This window comes from Procambarus clarkii, chromosome 62, assembly GCF_040958095.1.
Source record: "Procambarus clarkii isolate CNS0578487 chromosome 62, FALCON_Pclarkii_2.0, whole genome shotgun sequence".
NCBI classification, from domain to species: Eukaryota; Metazoa; Arthropoda; class Malacostraca; order Decapoda; family Cambaridae; genus Procambarus; species Procambarus clarkii.
The window spans coordinates 23,216,876-23,238,723 of NC_091211.1; the positions used below are offsets into that span (position 1 = coordinate 23,216,876).

Genomic DNA, 21,848 nt, shown 5'->3' on the forward strand with positions numbered 1-21,848 from the left:
CTTCATTTTTTTCCTACAAATTATTCGAAAAACAGACTTCCTATTTTTCATTTTTTTTTTTTTTGGGTATTTAGAAGACAACATGTTCCAACACACAACCATAAGTCATAGTGCCCACCACACACCCACACACACAACCATAAGTCACAGTGCCCACCACACACACACACAACCATAAGTCACAGTGCCCACCACACACACACACACAACCATAAGTCACAGTGCCCACCACACACACACACACAACCATAAGTCACAGTGCCCACCACACACACACACACAACCATAAGTCATAGTGCCCACTACACCTTAAGTCATAACAACCCTCCCACCTCCACTCAGTGGAAGAATGCCAACTAAGGGTGGCCAAGAGGCCATAAATAGTGAACTTCAAGATGAATAATGAATCGAACTTATAATATCTCCTTGTTTACTTTTCTTGTTATCATAGATTTTTGTAGGTTTTTCATTCATAGTTTTACAATGTTGTGTCAAAGTTTCATAGCTCATGGCGTATGTGTATATTTAGAACTAATAGACTACAAAATAATATTTTGTAGTCTATTGGTTCATGTTGTGCTGTGTTCTACAAATTGTTCTTCTCTCTAGTGTGTTGTGTGTGTACGCAATATACACTCTGGTGGAGTTAAATCACGAAACACAATCCGGAGGTTAATGTCCCGCTCCAGTCATGGGATAAGATGTTACTACACAGGCGTAAGCTGCTCTACGCGACATAACATCCCAGCAGAAAGCTCTCATATGCAAAGATCACTCTACGGACGGTTAAATCTCACGGTGTTCTGGTCATGCGGCTACAGGGAGCCGAGTATATTGTTCTCGAGAACCTCTCACTGTAGGCAGAGTCCAAGATCAGCAAGTTATTAGACGGTTGCTTGATTGAACGCATCTTGAACACACTTGTGAGACTGTAGGAAAATATTATTTGTTGTCTGTACACCTCTATCGGTACACTTCTTGAAGATCTTTGTTTAAGTTAGAAGTTGAGATGTTCCATTAGTGTATGCACGTCTTGAAGGTCAAACCATAACAAATGGAAGTTACGAATATCATAGGAATTCAATGAAAACAAACGTCTTGTGAATGAATTTAACTGATGACAACGAGAAGTCATTCAAACGGCTGTAAAAGCCGACCGCCGTGAGGGAGGGGAAGGGGGGAGGAAGATTGCAGCCGGGAGTTGCAGAACACAGGAGCGACTACAAAAGTCTCGTGTTCGCAGATAAGGGGACAAATCAGACGATCTTTGAGCGACCGTGAAAGGTGGACTTATCACCTGTACTGAACCAGGAGTGCTTCGTTTTGTATACATATTGTCACGCACGCACTCACGCGCGTATGTAAACGTTTATAAACATGTATGCCGTTAGATGGAGAGGGCAGTGGAACTTGGAGCGACATTAAGTACAAGCGTCTTCAAATACTCATGACATCACGGCTTATAATAGACTTATTGCCTATTCTGGACCGCAAATATTCGTGACGTCAAAGAAGTGGGAGGGGCGGAGTTTTGGCGTTTTAAACTTTTGTAAACAAACTCCTCAGGTGATGATGAATCTCTGTGTTTGCTATTCAATCGTGAACAAGCTTGCTGATAGAAATCTCTAGCAAGAGGAGCCCCTTGATACCTGCCCAGAATTTTCCGAACACATTGCATACATACCTGGCTCAAGGGAAGGCTTGCGGATGTTGGTGTTTAGCTCTACAACTGAATGCGGCTGTCATCGTCCTCCCGGCATCAGAGTTCCGGCAAAGGATAACTCCATTTAAGATCCTGTCAGCAACACTGATCCCGCCGCTCAACTGTTCCAACATTTCAACTATATGCTTTGTTTATTCTTCGCGTATTGTTCTCCCCGTGTGTGCTAATATCTCGGGAAGTAAAGGTAATAATATGTGGTAATAGATCATGTTGGCGTGATTGGAAATGAGACAAGGTGATGACACATGATTGGCCCCGCCGGCCCTGCCTTCGCGCGCTCGGTCTGTTTACACCTTCGACATTAATTTGTCCAAAGTGCTCCTGCTATTTGGCGAATTATATAATCACGGTTTTATCGGCATTTTTGGCGCAGTTCTCCCGCGAACAATTTATATTCCAATTAGCTTACTCAAGTACTTTGAGGAATAATATTTTTTAGACAGACGACTGTCTAACGGGAGAGTGTTTAGCGAATACAGGAGACAGCGATAATTACAAATAACATGCGAGGCAAGAACTGGAGTGCTCGCCTAACAGTGACAGCGGGGGAGTGAAGTCTAATTCTTTATACCCCGCCTATCCTTGTTATACCTGTTGCGTTATAATTAATCTTGCCTCTTCAAATTCTTTTTTCGAATCTGGCTTTAATATTGGAGATATATGTGGTTTTCCGCGACTTCTTCTTCCAGTTCTTTATACTTGTTGAGAACCCGTACAGGGTGTGAGTTTCCATACATTTCTTCGACTCATTTGCGTTTCTAGCTTCCACCATGTCCTCTAGTCCAACTTTCTCTCAATTTAAGAGAGGGTGTCCTTGTCCACATTGTGTATTCCCCCTGTATCTTGTTTGTTGTGATCATGTCCCCCCTTTGTTACTTCTCACATCTAGGGTTGTAATATTTAGTATCTTTAATCTATTCTCAGCCTCTTAATTATGCCATTAATCTTGTTTCAAACCTCAGCACTTTTTCAGTTCTGGTTTTGTGCTTCAGAAGGCGCGGATTCCAGGCTTCATATTACATTATTAATCAAACTTAGTCCGTATATATTGTCTTGAAAGACTTTAAAGTTTTTAAATGTTATTCGAATGTTTACCATATGATACTGATATTGCCTCTCACATGTGTGTTTGTGAGCCCCAGGAGAGGGGCTTTGTGAGCCCCAGGAGAGGGGCTTTGTGAGCCCCAGGAGAGGGGCTTTGTGAGCCCCAGGAGAGGGGCTTTGTGATCCCCAGGAGAGGGGCCTTGTGAGCCCCAGAAGAGGGGCTTTGTGAGCCCCAGGAGAGGGGCTTTGTGATCCCCAGGAGAGGGGCCTTGTGAGCCCCAGAAGAGGGGCCTTGTGAGCCCCAGGAGAGGGGCTTTGTGATCCCCAGGAGAGGGGCCTTGTGAGCCCCAGAAGAGGGGCTTTGTGAGCCCCAGGAGAGGGGCTTTCTGAGCCCCAGAAGAGGGGCTTTGTGAGCCCCAGGAGAGAGGCCTTGTGAGCCCCAGGAGAGGGGCTTTGTGAGCCCCAGGAGAGGGGCCTTGTGAGCCCCAGAAGAGGGGCTTTGTGAGCCCCAGGAGAGGGGCTTTGTGAGCCCCAGGAGAAGGGACACGCCTCGCCTGACAACCATCTCCCTCAAGGTCCCGTGTATACATGTGTTCTTGAATAACAAGATGGACGCCCACATTGGATTCATTCATTACGATAATGAGAATAATCTACTTAATAACAAAATACATATATAGATTATGAAATGATTAAAGCATCAGAAATATTTACCGAGGTGAAATCACGCGAGTCTAAAGATAAGAAATACTGACGCTTAAGTGTTACTATGTCTTTAATTACATCATTTGTGAAATTGCCTATTGCGAAGGTAATTACGAATGTTAATGAGGCTAAAAGTTTACGTAATTAAAACATACGACGTAAAGTTTCCTGAATAAAAATACTTAAAATACACTTGTGATTTTCTTGCTTCAAGACTATTAGTGTATTAGGCATTTGAATATTTGTACACACAGTTGTATTTCATCATAACGTTAAATATTAATATTAGAAACTATGAAAATATTATATTAGATATTAATATTAGAAATATTAATATTAGAAACTATTAACAGCATTTGATAAAAAAAATAATGTTTTATTCGTTGCTTTCATGGGGAAATTTGAGTGGAGTGTGAACTTTATTTTATGTTATCTGGGAGAGACGAGGTAAAAAAATGAGGCTCTAATAGAGACACTTGAGTAATGAGAGACATGCTGATGATTAGGAAACATGAGCGTTGAGACACATGTCGATCATGAAGACACGTGAACAATGAGCGCTATGCCGTTGATGAGCAATGAAAGACTTTCCGTTGATGAGAGCACATGCCAGTGAGAGACATATCGTTCATAATAGGAACGTCGTCAGGTCAGTGTGCCTGGCAGTCACCAGGTCAGCGTACAGCTACAGATAAGTTGTCACATTCATGGCTTGAGTTGCAGGAAAAAATCATCTTCGTTTTATGCATTACCTCGCATCTCAGTGGTGGCTGCATCTGGGCGTTTTATTTGAACTCTCCTGGTGTTCGAGTTTTTTGTCGTATCTAGACTTTAAAGATGTGGCTGGAGGTGGCTTACACGACTTCTTCTTCTTCTTCCGATGCGTTTTACTTGTTGACCAGCAGAATAGATTAGAATCATTACGTCCTCCAGTTTCGCTTTCTTTTAATTTAAAGAGGCTGCTCTTGTTCAACTTGTCCATTCCACTCGGTATCTTGTATGCAGTGATCACAGCACCTCTGTTCCTTCTTTCCTCTAGGACTGAGAGATTGAATTTTCTTTAATCTGTACTCACCTAATTGTGCTTGCGGGGGTTGAGCTCTGACTCTTTGCTCCCGCCTCCCAACTGTCAGTCAATAGATGGACAGATTCCTGAGCCTACTGGGCTCTATCATATTTACATTTGAGATATGTCAGTCATCGCAACTGAGACCTCTTAGTTCTGGCACTAATCTTTTTGTAAGCCTCTGTACATTTATAATTATGGTTTCACGCACAAGGTGTGGATTCCAGGTCGATGCTGCGTATTCTAATATTGGTCTTACATAGGTTGAATAGGTTGTCTAGAAAGAATTTTTCCCTTTCCGGTTCTTGTCGTGGCCTTTACCTTATTGTGTTCAGTCTTCCTGTGTCCCTATCTTCCTTTCCCAGTTTCATTGCCTTACACTTCTTGGTATTAAACTCAACCACTTGTCTGCCCACTCCTGGAATTGGTTAAGGTTGTCCTGTAATTCTCTGCAGTCCTCCACGTTTTTCATTTTTTTTACATTCCTCATTGGCTTTGCTTCATCTGCAAACTTTGACATGTACGAGCTTACACCCTTGGGCTATACATTAAGACCGAGCGTTGAGTGGGATAGAGGGGAAGCCAAACTTGTCTCTTCCCTGATCTCTATACCTGATCAACCAGGCTGTGACTCATACGTCAGGCTGCGAGCAGCCGCGTCCAACAGCCTGGTTGATCAGTCCGGCAACCAGGAGGCCTGGTCGACGACCGGGCTGCGGGGATGCTAAGCCCCGGAAGCACCTCAAGGTAACCTCAAGGTAAGGTAACCTCCCTCCAGTTCGAAACTACCTCGTCTACTAGATGTCTGTTTTCAGTCTGCCAGGTACTCCATTAAGCTGTTCAGTGTCTTTATCAGTTATTCCAGCTTGTCTTTCAATTCTGTGTACCAGCCTTTCACGAGGAATAATAACAAATGATTTTTTGACAATCTTTGAAAGATACAGTCTACCCAACATTCCTTTTCTCGTCGCATTTTGGTAACCTTGTCTTAGAACTCTATAAAGTTTGTCAAGTATTAGTTTTCCCTTTTAAATCCCTGCTGCCCTTTCATTACAAAGTTTATCCTGTTCAAATAACCCATTATTCTCAACCTGTTAACTTTCCCTAGAATTTTACTGAGAATGCACGTCAGTGGCACTAAAATATAATCGGTGGCACTATAATTTAGTGCCGCCTGTCTTACCTCGTATTTTAATATTGGGACACCTGTCTCCAATAGTTTATTTAACTTGTTTGTTAGCAGATGACATCTTAACTCTGCAGTCTCCTTTGGTCTGGTCCTGTTGCTGTTGTCGCCTCGAGGTCCTCCAGGTTTTTATTTTGTTTACTTTCTACCTTGTCAATATTGACTCTATGTCGTCTAGTGTTTTTAATTGCCCATCATTCCCCACGCAGTCTTTAGTTCCTCATACATTTTGTCCTTTTTTGGGGGGATTCCCTCATAGAGGTGGTGGTGGTGGTGGTGTAAGAGGAAGCAGTGGTGGCATCGATGGTGGTGGTGATGGTGTAAGGGGGAGCAGTGGTGGTGATAGTGTAAGGGGGGAGCAGTGGTGTCATTCATGGTGGTGGTGGTGAAAATGGCGGGGCTCTGCATATTCCTGGCTCCGAGTCAGTTTACCTGTATAATAAACGCCTCTGATTGATTCTGACGCTTGACTTCCGCGTTTATATCAGGCGAGGGGCGGGGCAGAGGGCGGGGCACTGGGAGGGGCAGAGGCAGGGTAGGGAGAGAGGGCAGAGGGCGTGAGGGGGGGTGCAACTATGAGGGGTGAATGTCGAGGTGATGTTTGAAACAGGTGTGAGGAAGGAGGCATGGGTTAAGTATGAGGCAGCTCTGGGTCAAAATAAAGGTAACAGATGTAAGGAATTATGCAAATTTAAGAGAACATCAATGAGGACCGAGCTGATATCAGCTGACACTCTGATATCAGCTGACACTCTGATATCAGCTGACACTCTGATATCAGCTGACACTCTGATATCAGCTCGAACACGCTGATATAGCGTGACGAATACTATACCAGAAGGGGGTATAGGGTGCGGACGTACGTTATGCCTCTGAACCATAACATGGTAAAGATTATAATTATACAACCTGAGATCAGCCCGAATTAACAAAGAGTCTAGAGAGACACGGAGCTGGTAGCCAACCCAATTGTTATACACAATCCCCACGCACTATGGTGTATCTTGAGGTTATCTTGAGATGATTTCGGGGCTTTTTAGTGTCCCCGCGGCCCGGTCCTCGACCAGGCCTCTACCCCCAGGAAGCAGCCCGTGACAGCTGGCTAACACCCAGGTACCTATTTTACTGCTAGGTAACAGGGGCATAGGGTGAAAGAACTCTGTTTCTCGCCAGCGCCTGGAGTCGAACCCTGGACCACAGAATCACAAGTCCAGCGTGCTGTCCGCTCGGCCGACCGGTAGCTAATGTCCTTCACAAAACGCTCACTTCAAATATAATATTGCTACCTGGATTAAAAGATGGAAGATTACACCACATTTTCATCTGAAGAAATCCAGGTGATGGCGACTAGAGATGCTGCAACTGGGACACGCATACGGATGAGTGATTGAAACTTAAAACTCGATAGTATTGAAATTGACGTCTCAGGGATGAAGGTTGATTCTTTAGGGACCATGCAAGACAGCTGATCCCTAATCTTGACCCGTTGGGGTTGGTCTGGTGCAGACATCACAGGAGATATGTCATATAAGACCATTTTTTTCACCTGGCCCAACTTTGTGGCTAGCTAGAAGATAGCAACGACAACTCAAGGCGCTCAGCCAAACAATATAATCATTCTGGCTATGTCATTCTTCAACATCACTCCCTTCACGATCATTCATTCCTCGGATGACACGACTTCGGAATATGTTCTCTCAACTTGAAGTCTTATAGATACTCATGAAAGGAAATCAACTAGCTCTGGCACCCAGTTAGTTCCAGCCTTACTCATTTCCTAATGCTGAATGACTGTCTCTTAACAAAAACTAAATCGCATTCACAAGAAAAATAATATACTCATTCAATATAACTTTATTTACGTTCAAGCTTCAAATGAATTAATGTTGGAAATCTGATCTTAACTTTCAGTTTTTATTTAGGAACATCATTTTTGTTTTAGTGGACCCTTGTCTTAGTCATAGAAACTCTCCAAAAAAACAGGAAAGAGGACAGGCAGCAGGATAATAACGAAGGGAAGAAACAGCACAAATTAGAAAAAAGAGAAAGACCTTCCGCTGCTACCAAACCAGCCAATTCTTTTGTGCTCCAAAAACGGACATAATCCAACGTCCTAACCTAACCAGAAACGCACGAACCCAAGCAACTTACCTAACCTAACCAACCCATGCATGGAAAACGAGGAATTTTGAGAATGCTACTTTTCATAGCACGCTGCATTCATTACGCTGGTTACCATAACGTACGATTAACGCCGTAGTGGTTAAGAGGACGGGCTGACCAAACATCGACCACAACACTGCCACACAAGCACCAAACATCCTCACTAAACACCGTACAATCGCTCCAGTTCGCCCATATCACACGTTTCACGCGCAAAACTTAATTCGAAAATTAGTATAGGTCTCAAAAGACGACTACAATTTAGAGTGTTTAAGAGGTACATGAGAGAAGGTGGAGGTGGGAGTGTCCTGGTTGAGGACTCTGAGTCTGGTAGCGTCGCGGCCACACCTGTGACGGCCCCGGTCAATATTGGTGTAAATATGTGATCAAAGAGACAGTACACACCTGGTGTATGGCACACACCTGGTGTATGGCACACACCTGGTGTATGGCACACACCCGCAGCTCTCTTCGCCCAGGTATATTACTCCTCATCATGTGACAACTATGATATAATATAAAATGTGTGTGTATATAATTATTTTAGTCGTGTGTTATCAAAAAGGGGAATAAGTTAGATTAGTGATTCTGACACGAATCTTCTCTATTTTCTAATGTTCTTTACTTAGGAATGTGCCAAGTGAACTTTATAAGTTCATTTACATTTGGTTTATTGACTCTTAACGCGTGTCATTAAAGCTCACTTTAGCATAATATTAAGCACCTTTTCTCTTGATCTCACGATAACCAAATGTCGTTACCAACATATTTCATCTTATTTCTAAAAGTCGTGCTGAAATCTGTTGATATCGACTCTATGATCAATACTCTTCGTTCACTATTATTCTCTTTATAATCCACTCAAAAGCATAACAAAATAATATATAGATTAACAGGAATATTTTTACAAGACACTATCTGATACAACTTGGGAGCGGAAAAGTCTTCTGAGACGTGTGCAGTTCTTCCTTGAACGTCTTTAAGGCCATAGACAGACCGGTATAAATGTCTTCCGGGAACTGTTTAGTGAGGTTTTATCATCTGGTGTGATACGAGGCCCTCAGATCCGACTTCATGGAACGACAACATCGTTTTAAATGTTTTGAATTGCACTTTTCCTTTTCTCCGAAGACTGTCTCGTATTGCCTTTGGAAACCTAGGAAGAAAAGGTTTCACTCGAATTTTGTCTCGCTTTTTCACTCGAATTTTGTGTAGCTTTTTATTTTTGTTTTCAAATGTATGAAGAAAAGTAGCGAGAAGGTTCCCTGGTGGTGTGTACAAACCTTAAGAAGATTACAGATAAACCACACAATGTAAGCACAGGACCGTGATGATACTGTGAATCATTAAGACTTGCATATACCATCGAACCAGCACTACCGACTTAACCATCATGGGGCTGAGAAGTCACAATTGCTACAGAGAATAAGAATCACAAACATCCAAGACCTGCACGCACCCTTTGAGACGAAAATCTTAATAGTGATCAACATTCAACAATTTTTTTTCTAGTTGCTTAAAGTCCCTCCCAAGTGTCGGTAATACCTTGTGACAACTGTTTGAGGTGATCTTCAAGATAGTGAACTAATCTCCAGAGTGTCTCTGACGTTTATTAGCTAATTCATGGCGCCTGTGTTTATTATAGTATCTAGTCATAGTGATTCGTGATGGTGAAGAATTGAAGTGGTAGCTGCAGGGAGGGGGGGCTAGGGGGGTACTTGGGTCTGGGGGTTGCTGGGGCAGGGGGGAAGGGGAGGGGGAGGCTGACAGTAGATGGGGGGTGGCTGGGTGTAGCTGCGACAGATGTGCGGGAGGGGACGGATTTACAGGGAGCAGATCTCGTGCTATATTTAATTCCCCTTTTTTATTACACCATACGACTACGCTTTCCTTAACCCTCCTCCTCCTCCTTCCCTCCCCAACTTCCCCCCCTTCCCCCCCCTTCCCCCCCCTTCCCCCCCCTCCCCCCCCTCCCCCCCCCCCTCCCCCCCCCCCTTCCCCCCCCCCCCCCTTCCCCCCCCCCCTTCCCCCTCCCCCTTCCCCACCGTCCCCAAGATCTTACACAACTAGTGACAATAATATATGTGATCCACCTGTTAGGCTCCTTCACTTCCTCTTCCTGTGTTCTCTTCTTATTTCACGTCAATATTATATTTTTCTCCTCTTCCGTTCTCTTTTATGCCTGGCACTCTTCCCCCCCCCCCCCCTCACTTTTGCTCTTCCCTTAACCTTCTCTCACGCTTCCTCCTCGTCTTATCTTACTCATTCCTCTCGCCTTATCTAACTCTTCTTTCACTCATTTTCTTACCATCTCCCACCCGTCGCTCTCACCATCTCTCACTCGTCCCCCTCACCATCTCTCACTCGTCCCCCTCACCATCTCTCACCCGTCCCCCCTCACCATCTCTCACCCGTCCTCCCTCCCCCCTCACCATCTCTCACCCGTCCCCTCACCATCTCTCACCCGTGACCGTCACCATTTCTCCCTCTTCTCTTTACGTTCTAATGATTCTACTCAATTATCAATTTATTGCTTTCTCGCTGTTGTTGCACAGTTCAACTCGCTTCATAAAAAAATTCATACGACTAAATTCCAATTTCGAAAAATAATCTATATTTCTAAAGTAGTAAATACATTCTTGCATAACAATTTTACAAACTTTTGAAATACAATTTTTTATTGCCTGAAATTTCAAATTTGTTCCCATTTTATGTCTGATAATTTTTATTCATTTTTATTTTATTTCCTAAAGTTGTACTTATTTCGCGATATTTTGTTTTGTTTGTTTAATGCTTTATCTACAAAAGTCATTCTTGATATATTTAATGGGATTAATTAAATGCTGAAATGCGAGGACAGATTTATTTTTCGTATTGGTGATGTGGTAGACGGAATGTTTGTAAATATGTGAAGTTATTTACGTTGAAGGGAGGACTGACGAAGACTTTGAATGGGTTGGAAAACACCGAAACTTTTATCTGAGGTCGAGAGAAAAGTATTATGTGATATTTTGTGAGAGTACTCGAATGTCTTGGTTCTGTTGAGCAGTGGTGGTAGTGGTGGTGGTGGTGGTGGTTATCTGCCAGTACTTACATGCCAACTACAAGTGTCTACGGGAAAATGAGTTCATTTCTTTCCGAGAAAATGAGTCTGAGCTCCGCAAACTAGGACACAGAAACTGAAACTTGCGAAGCGTAAATAGGTGAGCACACACACACACATACACCTTCGAGTCTCCTAACGTCTTTAAACTGCCTGGTAGTTCTCTCCTTACATTACCCGACTTGGAACGAGATAATAATCTGCCTTCGCTACCTCTAGTAGCGAAGGCTATAAGCCATTGGTAGTTTAGCGAGGTTTTTGCCGGTTAAAATAATCGCTTCAATGTCTCTCATTACGTAATTAAGTAATTCTACACCTGGCAACACAAGCACAGTTTACTAGGTCCATCAGCTGATTGCCTCCGCTGTCTCTACATCACCTGACAGCTGACATTGATGTATGGAGGAGTCAGGTATACCGTCATGTATGTTTGTTACACCTCGGTGGAGGAGGGGGGTGTATTTTCTCACACCTCACAACAGGGGGAAGGGGGGCAGTGTATGTATTCATACCTCACCCCTTACCAGGAAGGGAGTGTATACCGCTTTGGCTCCACTCACCGCTGACAGTATTTTAGTAAGCATGCCCACACGCTGTCACACGCCACCTCCCCTACACAAGGCGTGGGGAATACCGCGGGAGCCCTTAGAAATACGTGTCATCATCTAACACGTTTCTCTGGCATGATCAGCTGACAAAACAACATGGCGTTTGTCATCACTTGCTGCGTCCGATGGTAACATTCCCCTGTGAAACTCGTAGTGACATTCGTAGATCAATTACGCATAAGTGACTCGACAGCTGTAACTCATGACCTTGACCTGACCTCTGGTGCTCCCCTGCAGATGATGGGGAAGCGTGATCACGACCAGGAGCAGGAGGCTTTAGATTGGATCTTCACGGTGCTGGGAGAACCCGTCCCCCATGGAGACTTCGGAGACGTCCTTCGGGACGGTCAGGTGAGTCCCTGTAGCTTCTGTTTGATGCGTGTCTTGAATGCTTGTGTTTTGTTTATGCAATGTATTCTTTCCACGATGTTATGTAGGTGTTGCATAGCTCGGTTCTTCACTCCGAGTCCCCTTCTGAGGTTTAGTCTTGTTCCATACTGTGGTTCTCTCCTGTTCTGTGTTTTTGTTCTCTAATGTGTCAATTTTGTTCCAAAATATCTTTAGTTCTTGGTCTACATTACAATTTGTCCTTATTCAACAATATCTATGTCCGTGTTCTGCAAAATACATTGTTATTGTTCTGAGCTAAAGTAATTCCTTACTCTCATGATTCAGTGAGCTGTCGTTCCAGTCAGATTATCCGTGTCTCAACGTTAACTCTTATCCGATGGCTTCACTGTTCTCTATTGTTGATTTTTCCTAGCTAACAAAATGTCCGCAAGAGGGAGAAAGATATAACTCTTAAAAAATAAGAGAGAATTCACATGAAAAATTTCACATATTTATGTAATCTGCGAAAAATAAGAGGACTTGCGTAATTATCTCAAGGTTAGGTATTCGACAGATCATGTTCGTGACCACTTAACCTCAACTGAGGGTCATCCTTCCTTCTTAATATTGGAAAATCCAGAGTAGTTAGATTTTCTAGATTTACTCTGGATTTTCCGTTTCTGAAAATCCAGAGTAAATCACGTACTCGCCAGCACGCGAGCCTCTATGTTCAGATTATGATCAGACTCTGTGACCTGTGTATATTGTGCATTCTGACATGGTAGTGTGTGTGTGTTGAAAGACTAATACGTATGAGGCGAAGAGTGAGAGTTGCGCAGTAGACCGTGCGTGGAGGTGATTACATATCCTTACTCACTGGATGAGTCAGGCTGGTGACGAAGGTTTATTCCCGAGGGAGGAAAGGGGGTGCCTCATGGAAGATATTTGGCATACTAAGATTTGTCCTTGCCTGTTATTTGCCCGTTTTTGCTGTGTATGTATGTTGTTTGTGTATGTATGTCTGCTCATCTTTTTTTTGTCTGCCTGAATGCCTGTATCCCAGCCTGAATGGCAGTCTGTATGCCTTCCTGTCTACCAGTGTTTCAAGTACCGCTCACCTGACTGCCCTCTACCCTCGGCAGGTGTTGTGTCGACTCATGAACAAGCTGTCTCCTGGCTCCATCCCCAAGATCAACAACTCAACCATTCAGTTCAAGATGATGGAGAACATCAACAAGTAAGTTCATCTCTTCCTCACCTGTCAACCAGAGGCACACCTTATGCCAAGAGACGCTGAGCTTGCAGATGCAATTTGGAGGCAATAGCAGTGACAGAGCACTGCCATTATGCAGTGAAGTGAATAGCACTTCCATACCGTCCAACAGTAGGGAAGTAGACTTGCTTTTTAGTCACATAATACCCCCAGCAAACACCAGGGGTTCCAGGTGTTTAGGCAACAGAAGCAGCCTAAACATTGTGGAGAAGGCAATGACATTTGGCATAAAAAGCGAGAGCAAAGATCATAATACTTGGGGACTTAAATCAAAGAATAATTGACTGGGCAACGTTAGATCTGTGCGGTGGGGAAAATATGGATTTCTTTTTTTAGTTTAGTTCATTTATTATGCACCCCATACCCATTTTGTGGACGATAATGGAAAAATGAGTTTGTTTGAACCGTCAGTGGGGTTGACGAGTGACTACTCATCAAGCACGCTACCTAAGCTGCCAGTCTCTCGCATTGGTTCCTCCCATCAACTCAGCTTGAGAGCTGCGCCTACCCTCCATATAGGGGACCCATCGCAAAGCATTTGTGATCCACACTTAGTTGCCTGAAAGTTACCGTTGGTCACTTACTCTGAGGAATCCGGTAACCACCGAACGTGAAGAACTTGACACACTCAATAGTCTTCACTCTTGTTCGATGGGGAAATAGCATAATGATATGCTCTGACATAGGGAAAACTTAAAGTTGCCGGCAGCAATACCCATCGACGTCTGCACCGCCGGCGTACGCAGTAACTCTTGACAAGACCGTCAGCCTACTAAGCCCATCAGAGTTGACCTGACTTCCACATGTAGTGGAAGACTTGACCACCAGAGTCAACCCCCAAAAATGCCTCAACTCCAAGCGTAGTTCGGATCAACGTTCAATCAGCAGATGGGAGAAGCCTTGAAAACTAGGTCAAGAGGTCAACCGAGCACATCTTTTCCTCGCGAGAGCAAAAGTGACCCCTGCACTCTAGCCAATCAGGCTCGTCGGCGATGCTTGCGACATGCTTCTAAGTGCCGCTTCATTGACTGTGCACCTGGTGCTCAGCCAGTCACAAACCACCAAGGGCCTTCACCACTCGTATTGGCCCAAAATCAGATAGCATGATGTCTTGGCGAACGTGACGTCACAACAATTGGCCCAAACAATAAATTATTTGCAAAAACACAAAAATAGCATCCTAGTACGTTAATCAGTCCATCCTAGAACAAGTAAAATATTTGTCTGCGGGTATCTATTTTTGCTTCGTGTGTGTGTGTGACTCATGATGGGAAGTGGTGCTGCCACTGTCTGCTGCACCGTGACACGTCTCGTCTGTACCGTCACCGCTGTACCGTCACAGCTGTACCGTCACAGCTGTACCTCCACAGCTGTACCGTCACCGCTGTACCGTCACAGCTGTACCTTCACAACACCCATCGCAATACTTGACACTGCCGCACCATACAGTGCAGTAACTCACACTGCAGACACTCTGCAGACACTCACACTGCAGCGTGAGTTCCTGAATTGTATGGTGCGGCAATGTGAATTATTGCGATGGGTGTTGTGGAGGAACAACTGTGAAGATAAAATAAAAAAAAAAACATCAATAGCCCGTAAAATTGATAATATAGAAGTTAAGAATATATATATATATAAATTTCATCTCGCCTGTGTGTATCCTTAAAGTGAGGCCTACCTCTTCTTTCCATGTTTTTCTTGGCTCATATTCTTAGTAATTTGTTCATTCTTCTTCTAAGGTGCCACTAACACTCTAACCTTTCCCAGCTGCTTATTGTAATTATTGCTCACATGCAAAATCCAAACATTGAGAGCTTCTCCATCTCAATTTTCCCAGCACACAGCTTTCTTGGGTGGATTTTTGTCCCTCTTGTGTCTTTGGAAGATCGCTCGAGGTCTGACCACTCAAGATGGTCGTCAAAAGCTGTTTGAGATTAGAAAATATCTTTAAATAAACCAACTTCAGATAACGCTTTCAGCGTCTCTTTTGCTCTGTTTGATTTTATTAGTTCTCCTCCACTTTTCTATCTCTCATATTCTTATTGCCTTATCTCCTCCTGTGCGCCTTCCCTGTATTCCAATGCCTTTCATTTCTGATTTTTTATTCTCTCGCAGTTATTATGTTTTCTTCGTTTGGGTTCATTTCTTGTCAGTGGTTTCGTATTTCGTCAGTTCCGTTTTCTATAATTCGGTGTCCTAATGCCTCTCGGACTGTTATTTGGTGTTGGGAAGGCTCCGGAGAACGGTCTGTCCTAATACCACAAGCTGCCCCTTGCAAGCTCTCTCTCTCTCTCTCTCTCGCTCTCTCTCTCTCTCTCTCTCTCTCTCTCTCTCTCTCTCTCTCTCTCTCTCTCTCTCTCTCTCTCTCTCTCTCTCTCTCTCTCTCTCTCTCTCTCTATCTTTGAGAGTCCTCACTGTGCAGAGTCGGGCAGAGTTTTTTTTACCCTGATCCCTCTGTTCACCTAGCAGTAAATACGTACCTGGGAGTTAGACAGCTGCTACGGGCTGCTTCCTGGGGGTGTGTAACAAAAAAGGAGGTCTCGTCGAGGACCGGACCGTGGGGATGCTAAGCCCCGAAATCATCTCAGGATAACCTTAATTAAGATAGATCTTGCTCTCACTCTCTATCTCTATCTCGCGCACCTTTGCTCTTTCTCGCTCTCAGTCTATCACACTCTGAATCGCTCTCCCAATCTCAATCTCTCTATATATTTCTATCTCGCTCTTTCTGTTTGTCTCTCACTCTCTCTGTTTCTGCCTCTATAGCTATATATCTCTCTCTCTATCTCTAGTCTCTCTCTCGCTCTCTCGTTCTGTCTCTCACTTTCTCGATTCACTCAGAGAAGTAACACTCAAAGAGAACAACTCAACCCATCTACAAGGATGACCTACATAGACGAAAATGTTAGTGACATGATTAATGACAATGATTACAATGATTAATTTTTCGTTCAACGCCAGATATTCCTAACTTCCCCAATCGGTCCGGCCAGCCCCGTTCTCTTGATTCGCCACTCCGTAAAAAAGTCTAACGTCCCCAATCTAACCTAACCAGAGACCTACGCACCCAATCACCTCACCTATAACATATCGAGTACGATTCGTAGAAATCGTAGATATTCGTGAACCGTTACTTAGTAAATGCATTTTGTAATGTTGGTTACCATAACGAGCACAATAACACAACCTGTTAGTTAAATGGACTGGTTAAGACATTCCCAAATGACCTTCTTAGGAAGGTAATCTTATTTTATTAAACACGTAAAGGAAACACAAATATTCAAGAAAATATATGAAAAATGATTAGAAGTAATAAAAATCATTAGTGTTAACTATCGTAGGAATCCTTGCTACTGATAACAATTTGTTTTATCTTTGTTATCTAACAAATGTAATTTTCGCAAGCTTACTGTTGAATTTCCGAGAATCCAGTGATAATTCAGCTTCAGAGGAGCTTGGCAGAGTATTGATATATTGCCGAGGCTGACCCCCGAGTTATTCTTAGAATTTGGATCAAAGGTCAAGGTGACCCGATCTTCATCAAGTAACTAATATAATAACTGTCTTGTCCTACCTTATTTTTTCTCTCAAGAACCAAAAAGAATTTATTGTATCAAAGTTAAATTGATATCAATTTGATGTACTTTAAATTTTTATTGTTCATGTATGTATTTGTATAATAATGTATTTAGCTGTATATAATTGCATATAACTGTCATTATATATGACGGTATATATCACAGTATAAAACTGTACATTACTGAATACGAACGTGGAGTGATAATGTTGTTTGTGTCGACAGCTTCTCCGCTGCGATGAGACAGTATGGAGTGAGCATCCAAGACCTCTTCCAGACGGCCGACCTCTTTGAGAAGAAGGACCTGGGAACCGTCTGTACCGCTCTCTTCTCCCTTGGACGAGCGGTAGGTATAGCCTTGCCTGACCACCCGGCGTCTACCCTTCCCCTGGTCACCCCCTCCTCCAACGACTCACAAGTCCCTCTCCCCACGTCACCTCACCACATTCCCCACCCAAACTTGCCTCCAAAATTCCAAGTTGAATAAACCCGCATTAAACAGAGGGAAATGTGGCGGGAAATCTGTCAGCGGACTTGAGCATTTCCAGAAGTTCCTCTCGTCAGGTCTTTAATGGCCTATTGTTGCAGCATACTCGTTGCAAGGCCTTCCTATTTCTTCAACTCTTGAATTGTATATTCCTGCAACCACGGTTCCACTCGCCGTCCTCCTTTGACCTTGTTCCCCTCACCATACTTTCTCACCATACTTCAGCTGAAGTTGTCATTTTTGACAGTTACCACTTTTTTTATCTTTTTCCTTCATCCCCTCAGCTCTACCATTTTACTATCCCCTCTTACATTCCCCTTTCTTCCTTTTCTCTATCTCTCTCTCTCTCTCTCTCTCTCTCTCACTTTCTCTCTCCCCTTCCACGCCCCTTTTCCCTGCCCCTCCAAATCCCAGCTCAGGTGACCACGCATAAGCCAGGTGGGGTTGCTATCTGTGGGACAATTTGTATCTGTGGTCTTGTGCCTGTCTGTGTAGGTGTATGTGGGTGGAGTATGGAGGTGTGAGGGTGTGGGGAGGTGGGGTGTGTGGGGTGGGCGTGGGAGTGTGTGTTTGGGTGTTGTGTCTTCTGTTTTCGTCTGTCGTTGTTCATTTGTCCGGCTCTTTATCGTGGTTCATCTGTTAACTGGCCTGTTTCTCTTTGACTCTGCCTCTGATTTGCATTTGTTATTTTTATTTATGTTAAGGTGTGCCATTCACTGTGTTTGGCACCACAAATTACAAGCTTGCGTGGCTTTATTTGGTTGCGTGGTTCCGTTATGGGACCCCATTAGACACCGTCCTGTAAATGTGATTGGATGTCATTGAAAAGGGCACCAAATTCCGAAGTTCTGAAATTTAGGTGCGAGGTTTTTGCAGTATTAAATACTAATTTCAGCGAAGAGGCCAATTAGATAGTTGAATAGTAATAGTTAATTCTGGTTGATTGCTGAGCAGTATTAGTCAACTTATCATATCATTGCTACTTTATTCAGTTCTAAAGCTAAATTTAACTGGAACTTGGAAAGGAGGAGTTCAACCGCTTAAATATAATTCATCGAAATATTTTGTTTATAATATTGGTAGAGTTGATATTGGTCTTTAATTGTTTGACAGCTGTCCGAAAATGTCTGCAGTTTTTTTTAATATTATAGGGTCATGTATTTCAGTGGTCTACGTTCTCGACTCAAAAGCGGAGATCCAGCGTTTAAGCTTCGAGTGGAACAGAAATGGGTTGGCATGTTTCCTTTCATCTGATGCCGCTCTTCATCTAGCAATAAATAAGTACCCTGGAGTTAGGGAACTGTTGCATCTTGGTGAAGGTCAGTAGCTCGACCTAAGGAAGACCTCCGTAAGGCTGAGTACGAGCGTCATGCCTCCAATAACGGCAATTACTTCACTAGTGTCACCGGCTTGGGTTTTGAGTCAGTTGGTTATGGAGATGTTGTCCAAGGGGTTGCTTTACAGTTGGTGTTGTGAGTTGGGAAGGCTGCCGGCGAAATGTGTAACACAGAGGTTTCCAGATAACTGAGGTTGTTGCTGGCAAGGTTATTTCCAATTGATGAAAATAGCTATTGAATTTTGGATTCTATTGCCACCTCCTTGACTTCATATCCCCCCAGTTCCTTGACTTGATATCTCAACGTCTCGATTTGATATCCCAGCTCCTTGTCCTCGTATTCCCTACTAAGTGTTATACAGTAATTCCTGCTTAGCGCTGTCTCTTCATAATTACCTCACCATACTCTTAATCTGACGCCAGGGTTCTACAATCTTGTAAGAGCTTGATCAGTGTGATGTGCGTAGATGCCTTGCATGGGCCAATAGGCCTTCTGCAGTTGCCTATATTCTTGTGTAGTCATCGTTGCATCTCTCCTCCCGACAGACGTACCTGCACCCAGAGTGGCCTGGTCCCTGGCTGGGTCCTCGCCCCGCAGAGGAGAACAAGCGCGAGTTCTCGGACGAGGTGCTGGCGGCTTCAAAGACGGTCATCGGACTGCAGGCGGGCTCCAACAAGGGCGCCACCGCATCAGGCCAGAACGTGGGAGCCCAGCGCCGCGTCATCATCGGAAAGTAAGGCTCTTAGGGGAGGAAACTAGCAGCCGGCAGCCACAACACGGACTTCAGCTACCGGCACACATCGCTCGGATTGTCGCTACCGGCAAACACCGCCCGGACTGTTGCTACCAACTAGAGCACTGTCACGCCTCACCTCCTGTCTGCCTGACTCCTCCTCCATAGCATTCACCAGTATCTACACAGTACCTGCAGTGCTTTTATTGATCTGTTCTGTTGATAAAGTTTATCCACAAGTGAAACTTATTTATTATTGCGTGAAATAGTTCATGCTGTTGTCTTTATTAGACACGCTGCATTATTCCAGTAGTCCCTTGGGACAAAAGACTATTGACTAGATCTGGAGAAGTTGTAGTGTAAGTGTGACAGTTCCCAGTATGGTAACACTGGCCCGGATGATGCCATTACCAATTGTTCATCAACGAACCTAAAATAGAAAATAATAAAGCCTTTGGATAAAAATATTTTTTATGCAACCAATTTTGATGGGAGTTACTGACGTATATAGATAATTTTAGCCTATATTACAAATATTGCTGCCAAATAAAATCTACCGCACGTCACTCGTAATCTGAGAAAACACGATAATATATAATTCTGCAAAAACAAGGTGATCATGCTTTTGTTTTTCACTTTTTAAAAAGACATTTGAGCTCAAACAACGTGATCACAGGGACCCTCCAAAACATTTGAACAAGAGCAACACGACCACAGGGACCCTCCAGAACATTTAAACAAGAGCAACACGACCACAGGGACCCTCCAAAACATTTGAACAAGAGCAACACGACCACAGGGACCCTCCAAAACATTTGAACAAGAGCAACACGACCACAGGGACCCTTTAAAACATTGAAACAAAATCAACACGACCACAGGGACCCTCCAAAACATTTGATAAAAAGCAACATAACCTCGCGGCCTGAACAATGTAAGATGTGCTGTAATTGACAGCGAGTATACTCAGGCCGCCACTTTGTGTAAACTACTGTAAACTGTTTCTTGTGTTATTTGGCTAATCAATAAATTAATCAAAGGTCCTTTGTGTCTTTTACCCTTTTCACCGAGGTATCATCACCCAACCCGTCCGCGGACCAAGTCCATTCTATCCAGAGGTCGACCTAAAGACGCATCTATCAATTTTAACATGCTGTTCATTCAAAACAGGAATTTTCTCAAATATAAATTAATGTTATTTTATATTACCATATTGTACATATTTTGGCCCAGATTAAGCTAGGTGTTTAGTTTCTGTTGGCGATTATTTGTAGCTGCAACCCGTCCTCGACTCAAGTCCATTACATTCAGCGGTCAACCCCACAGACGCATTCATAAATTTTAACATGCTGTTCATTCAAAACAGGAATTTTCGCAAGTATAAATTAATATTATAATATATTAGCATATTGTATATATATAGGCATAGGATAGGTTAGGTTAGGTGTTTAGGTTCTGCTGGCGATTATTTGTATTTGTAGTACGTGGGTGAAGCATTTACAGCGTTGTGGTTCGAACAAAATTCGTCAGTGAAGCACTTGTTCCGGATATGTTCGAACGTCAGCAGTTGTGAGTCGTGTGTAAACCGCTTTTCATTCATAAACAGGGGGTTTGGTGGGTGGATGGAATCACTTTTAGATCTTTGTTTGGAGGACGGGCTGGCGGATTTGAGTCGAGGACGGGTTGTGCATGGGATGGACTTTGGGTCTTTGTTTGGATGACGAGCTGTGGCAGGAGCCAATGCGAGTGACTAGATTCACAGTTACAGTCGCATTCGGTACACCAGTGAAAGTGTTTGATCCTCCCCCCAAAAAAATCAGGTAAGGAAACTACTGACTGTTAATCTTTCAGTCATTTTAATTGTTTTGTAATTTGGACATTCTTAATAAAGGATTTCACCTTTATTAAGATTTAACATTTGAATTTGGTCTATATAAATTTTAACCTGTGCCTCGCAATAGATGTTTTGAAGCCACTTTTGCTAATGCAAACGTGATTTATTTTCTCACATTAAAGTTCATAATATTCAATAAAATAATGTAAATAAATTCAATATAAAATAATGTAAAATAATGTAAAAATTCAATGTAAATATGACGTTATTTACTTTTGTTGAAGAAAACCAGTCACGCGCAGTTATGTTTATATAAGGGTCTCGGTAATGCAATTGGCTTCAGTCTAGACTCATAATCGGGAAACCCGGGCGGGACAGAAATGGTTGGGCACGTTTCCTATCACCCAATGCCTCTGTTCACCAGGCAGTAAATAAGTACCTGGGAGGTAGTCAACTGTTGTGGGGTTGGATCCTGGGGGAGGGCGGTCAGTACCTCGACCCTGTAAGTACCTGGACTTGGATTCATAAAGCAGTTACGCAAGCACTTTCGAACACAGGGGCCAGATTCACGAAGCAGTTACGCAAGTACTTACGAACGTGTACGTCTTTCCTCAATCTTTGACGGCTTTGGTTACATTTATTAAACAATTTACAAGCATGAAAACTTGCCAATCAA

At 43.4% G+C, this 21,848-nt stretch overlaps 1 protein-coding gene across 1 annotated transcript in view; it reads left to right on the plus strand.

Moving 5' to 3' along the window:
* Window positions 1–20,381, plus strand: part of LOC123766513 (muscle-specific protein 20) — a 61,115-nt gene extending 40,734 nt beyond the window's left edge. The window contains exons 2-5 of the mRNA XM_045755728.2: window positions 11,836–11,949; window positions 13,071–13,165; window positions 17,007–17,127; window positions 19,151–20,381. Of these exons, the coding sequence (XP_045611684.1) occupies window positions 11,836–11,949; window positions 13,071–13,165; window positions 17,007–17,127; window positions 19,151–19,342 (522 nt within the window). The 3' untranslated portion in view covers window positions 19,343–20,381. The remainder of the gene's footprint in view (window positions 1–11,835; window positions 11,950–13,070; window positions 13,166–17,006; window positions 17,128–19,150) is intronic.
* Window positions 20,382–21,848: the final 1,467 nt, after the last annotated feature.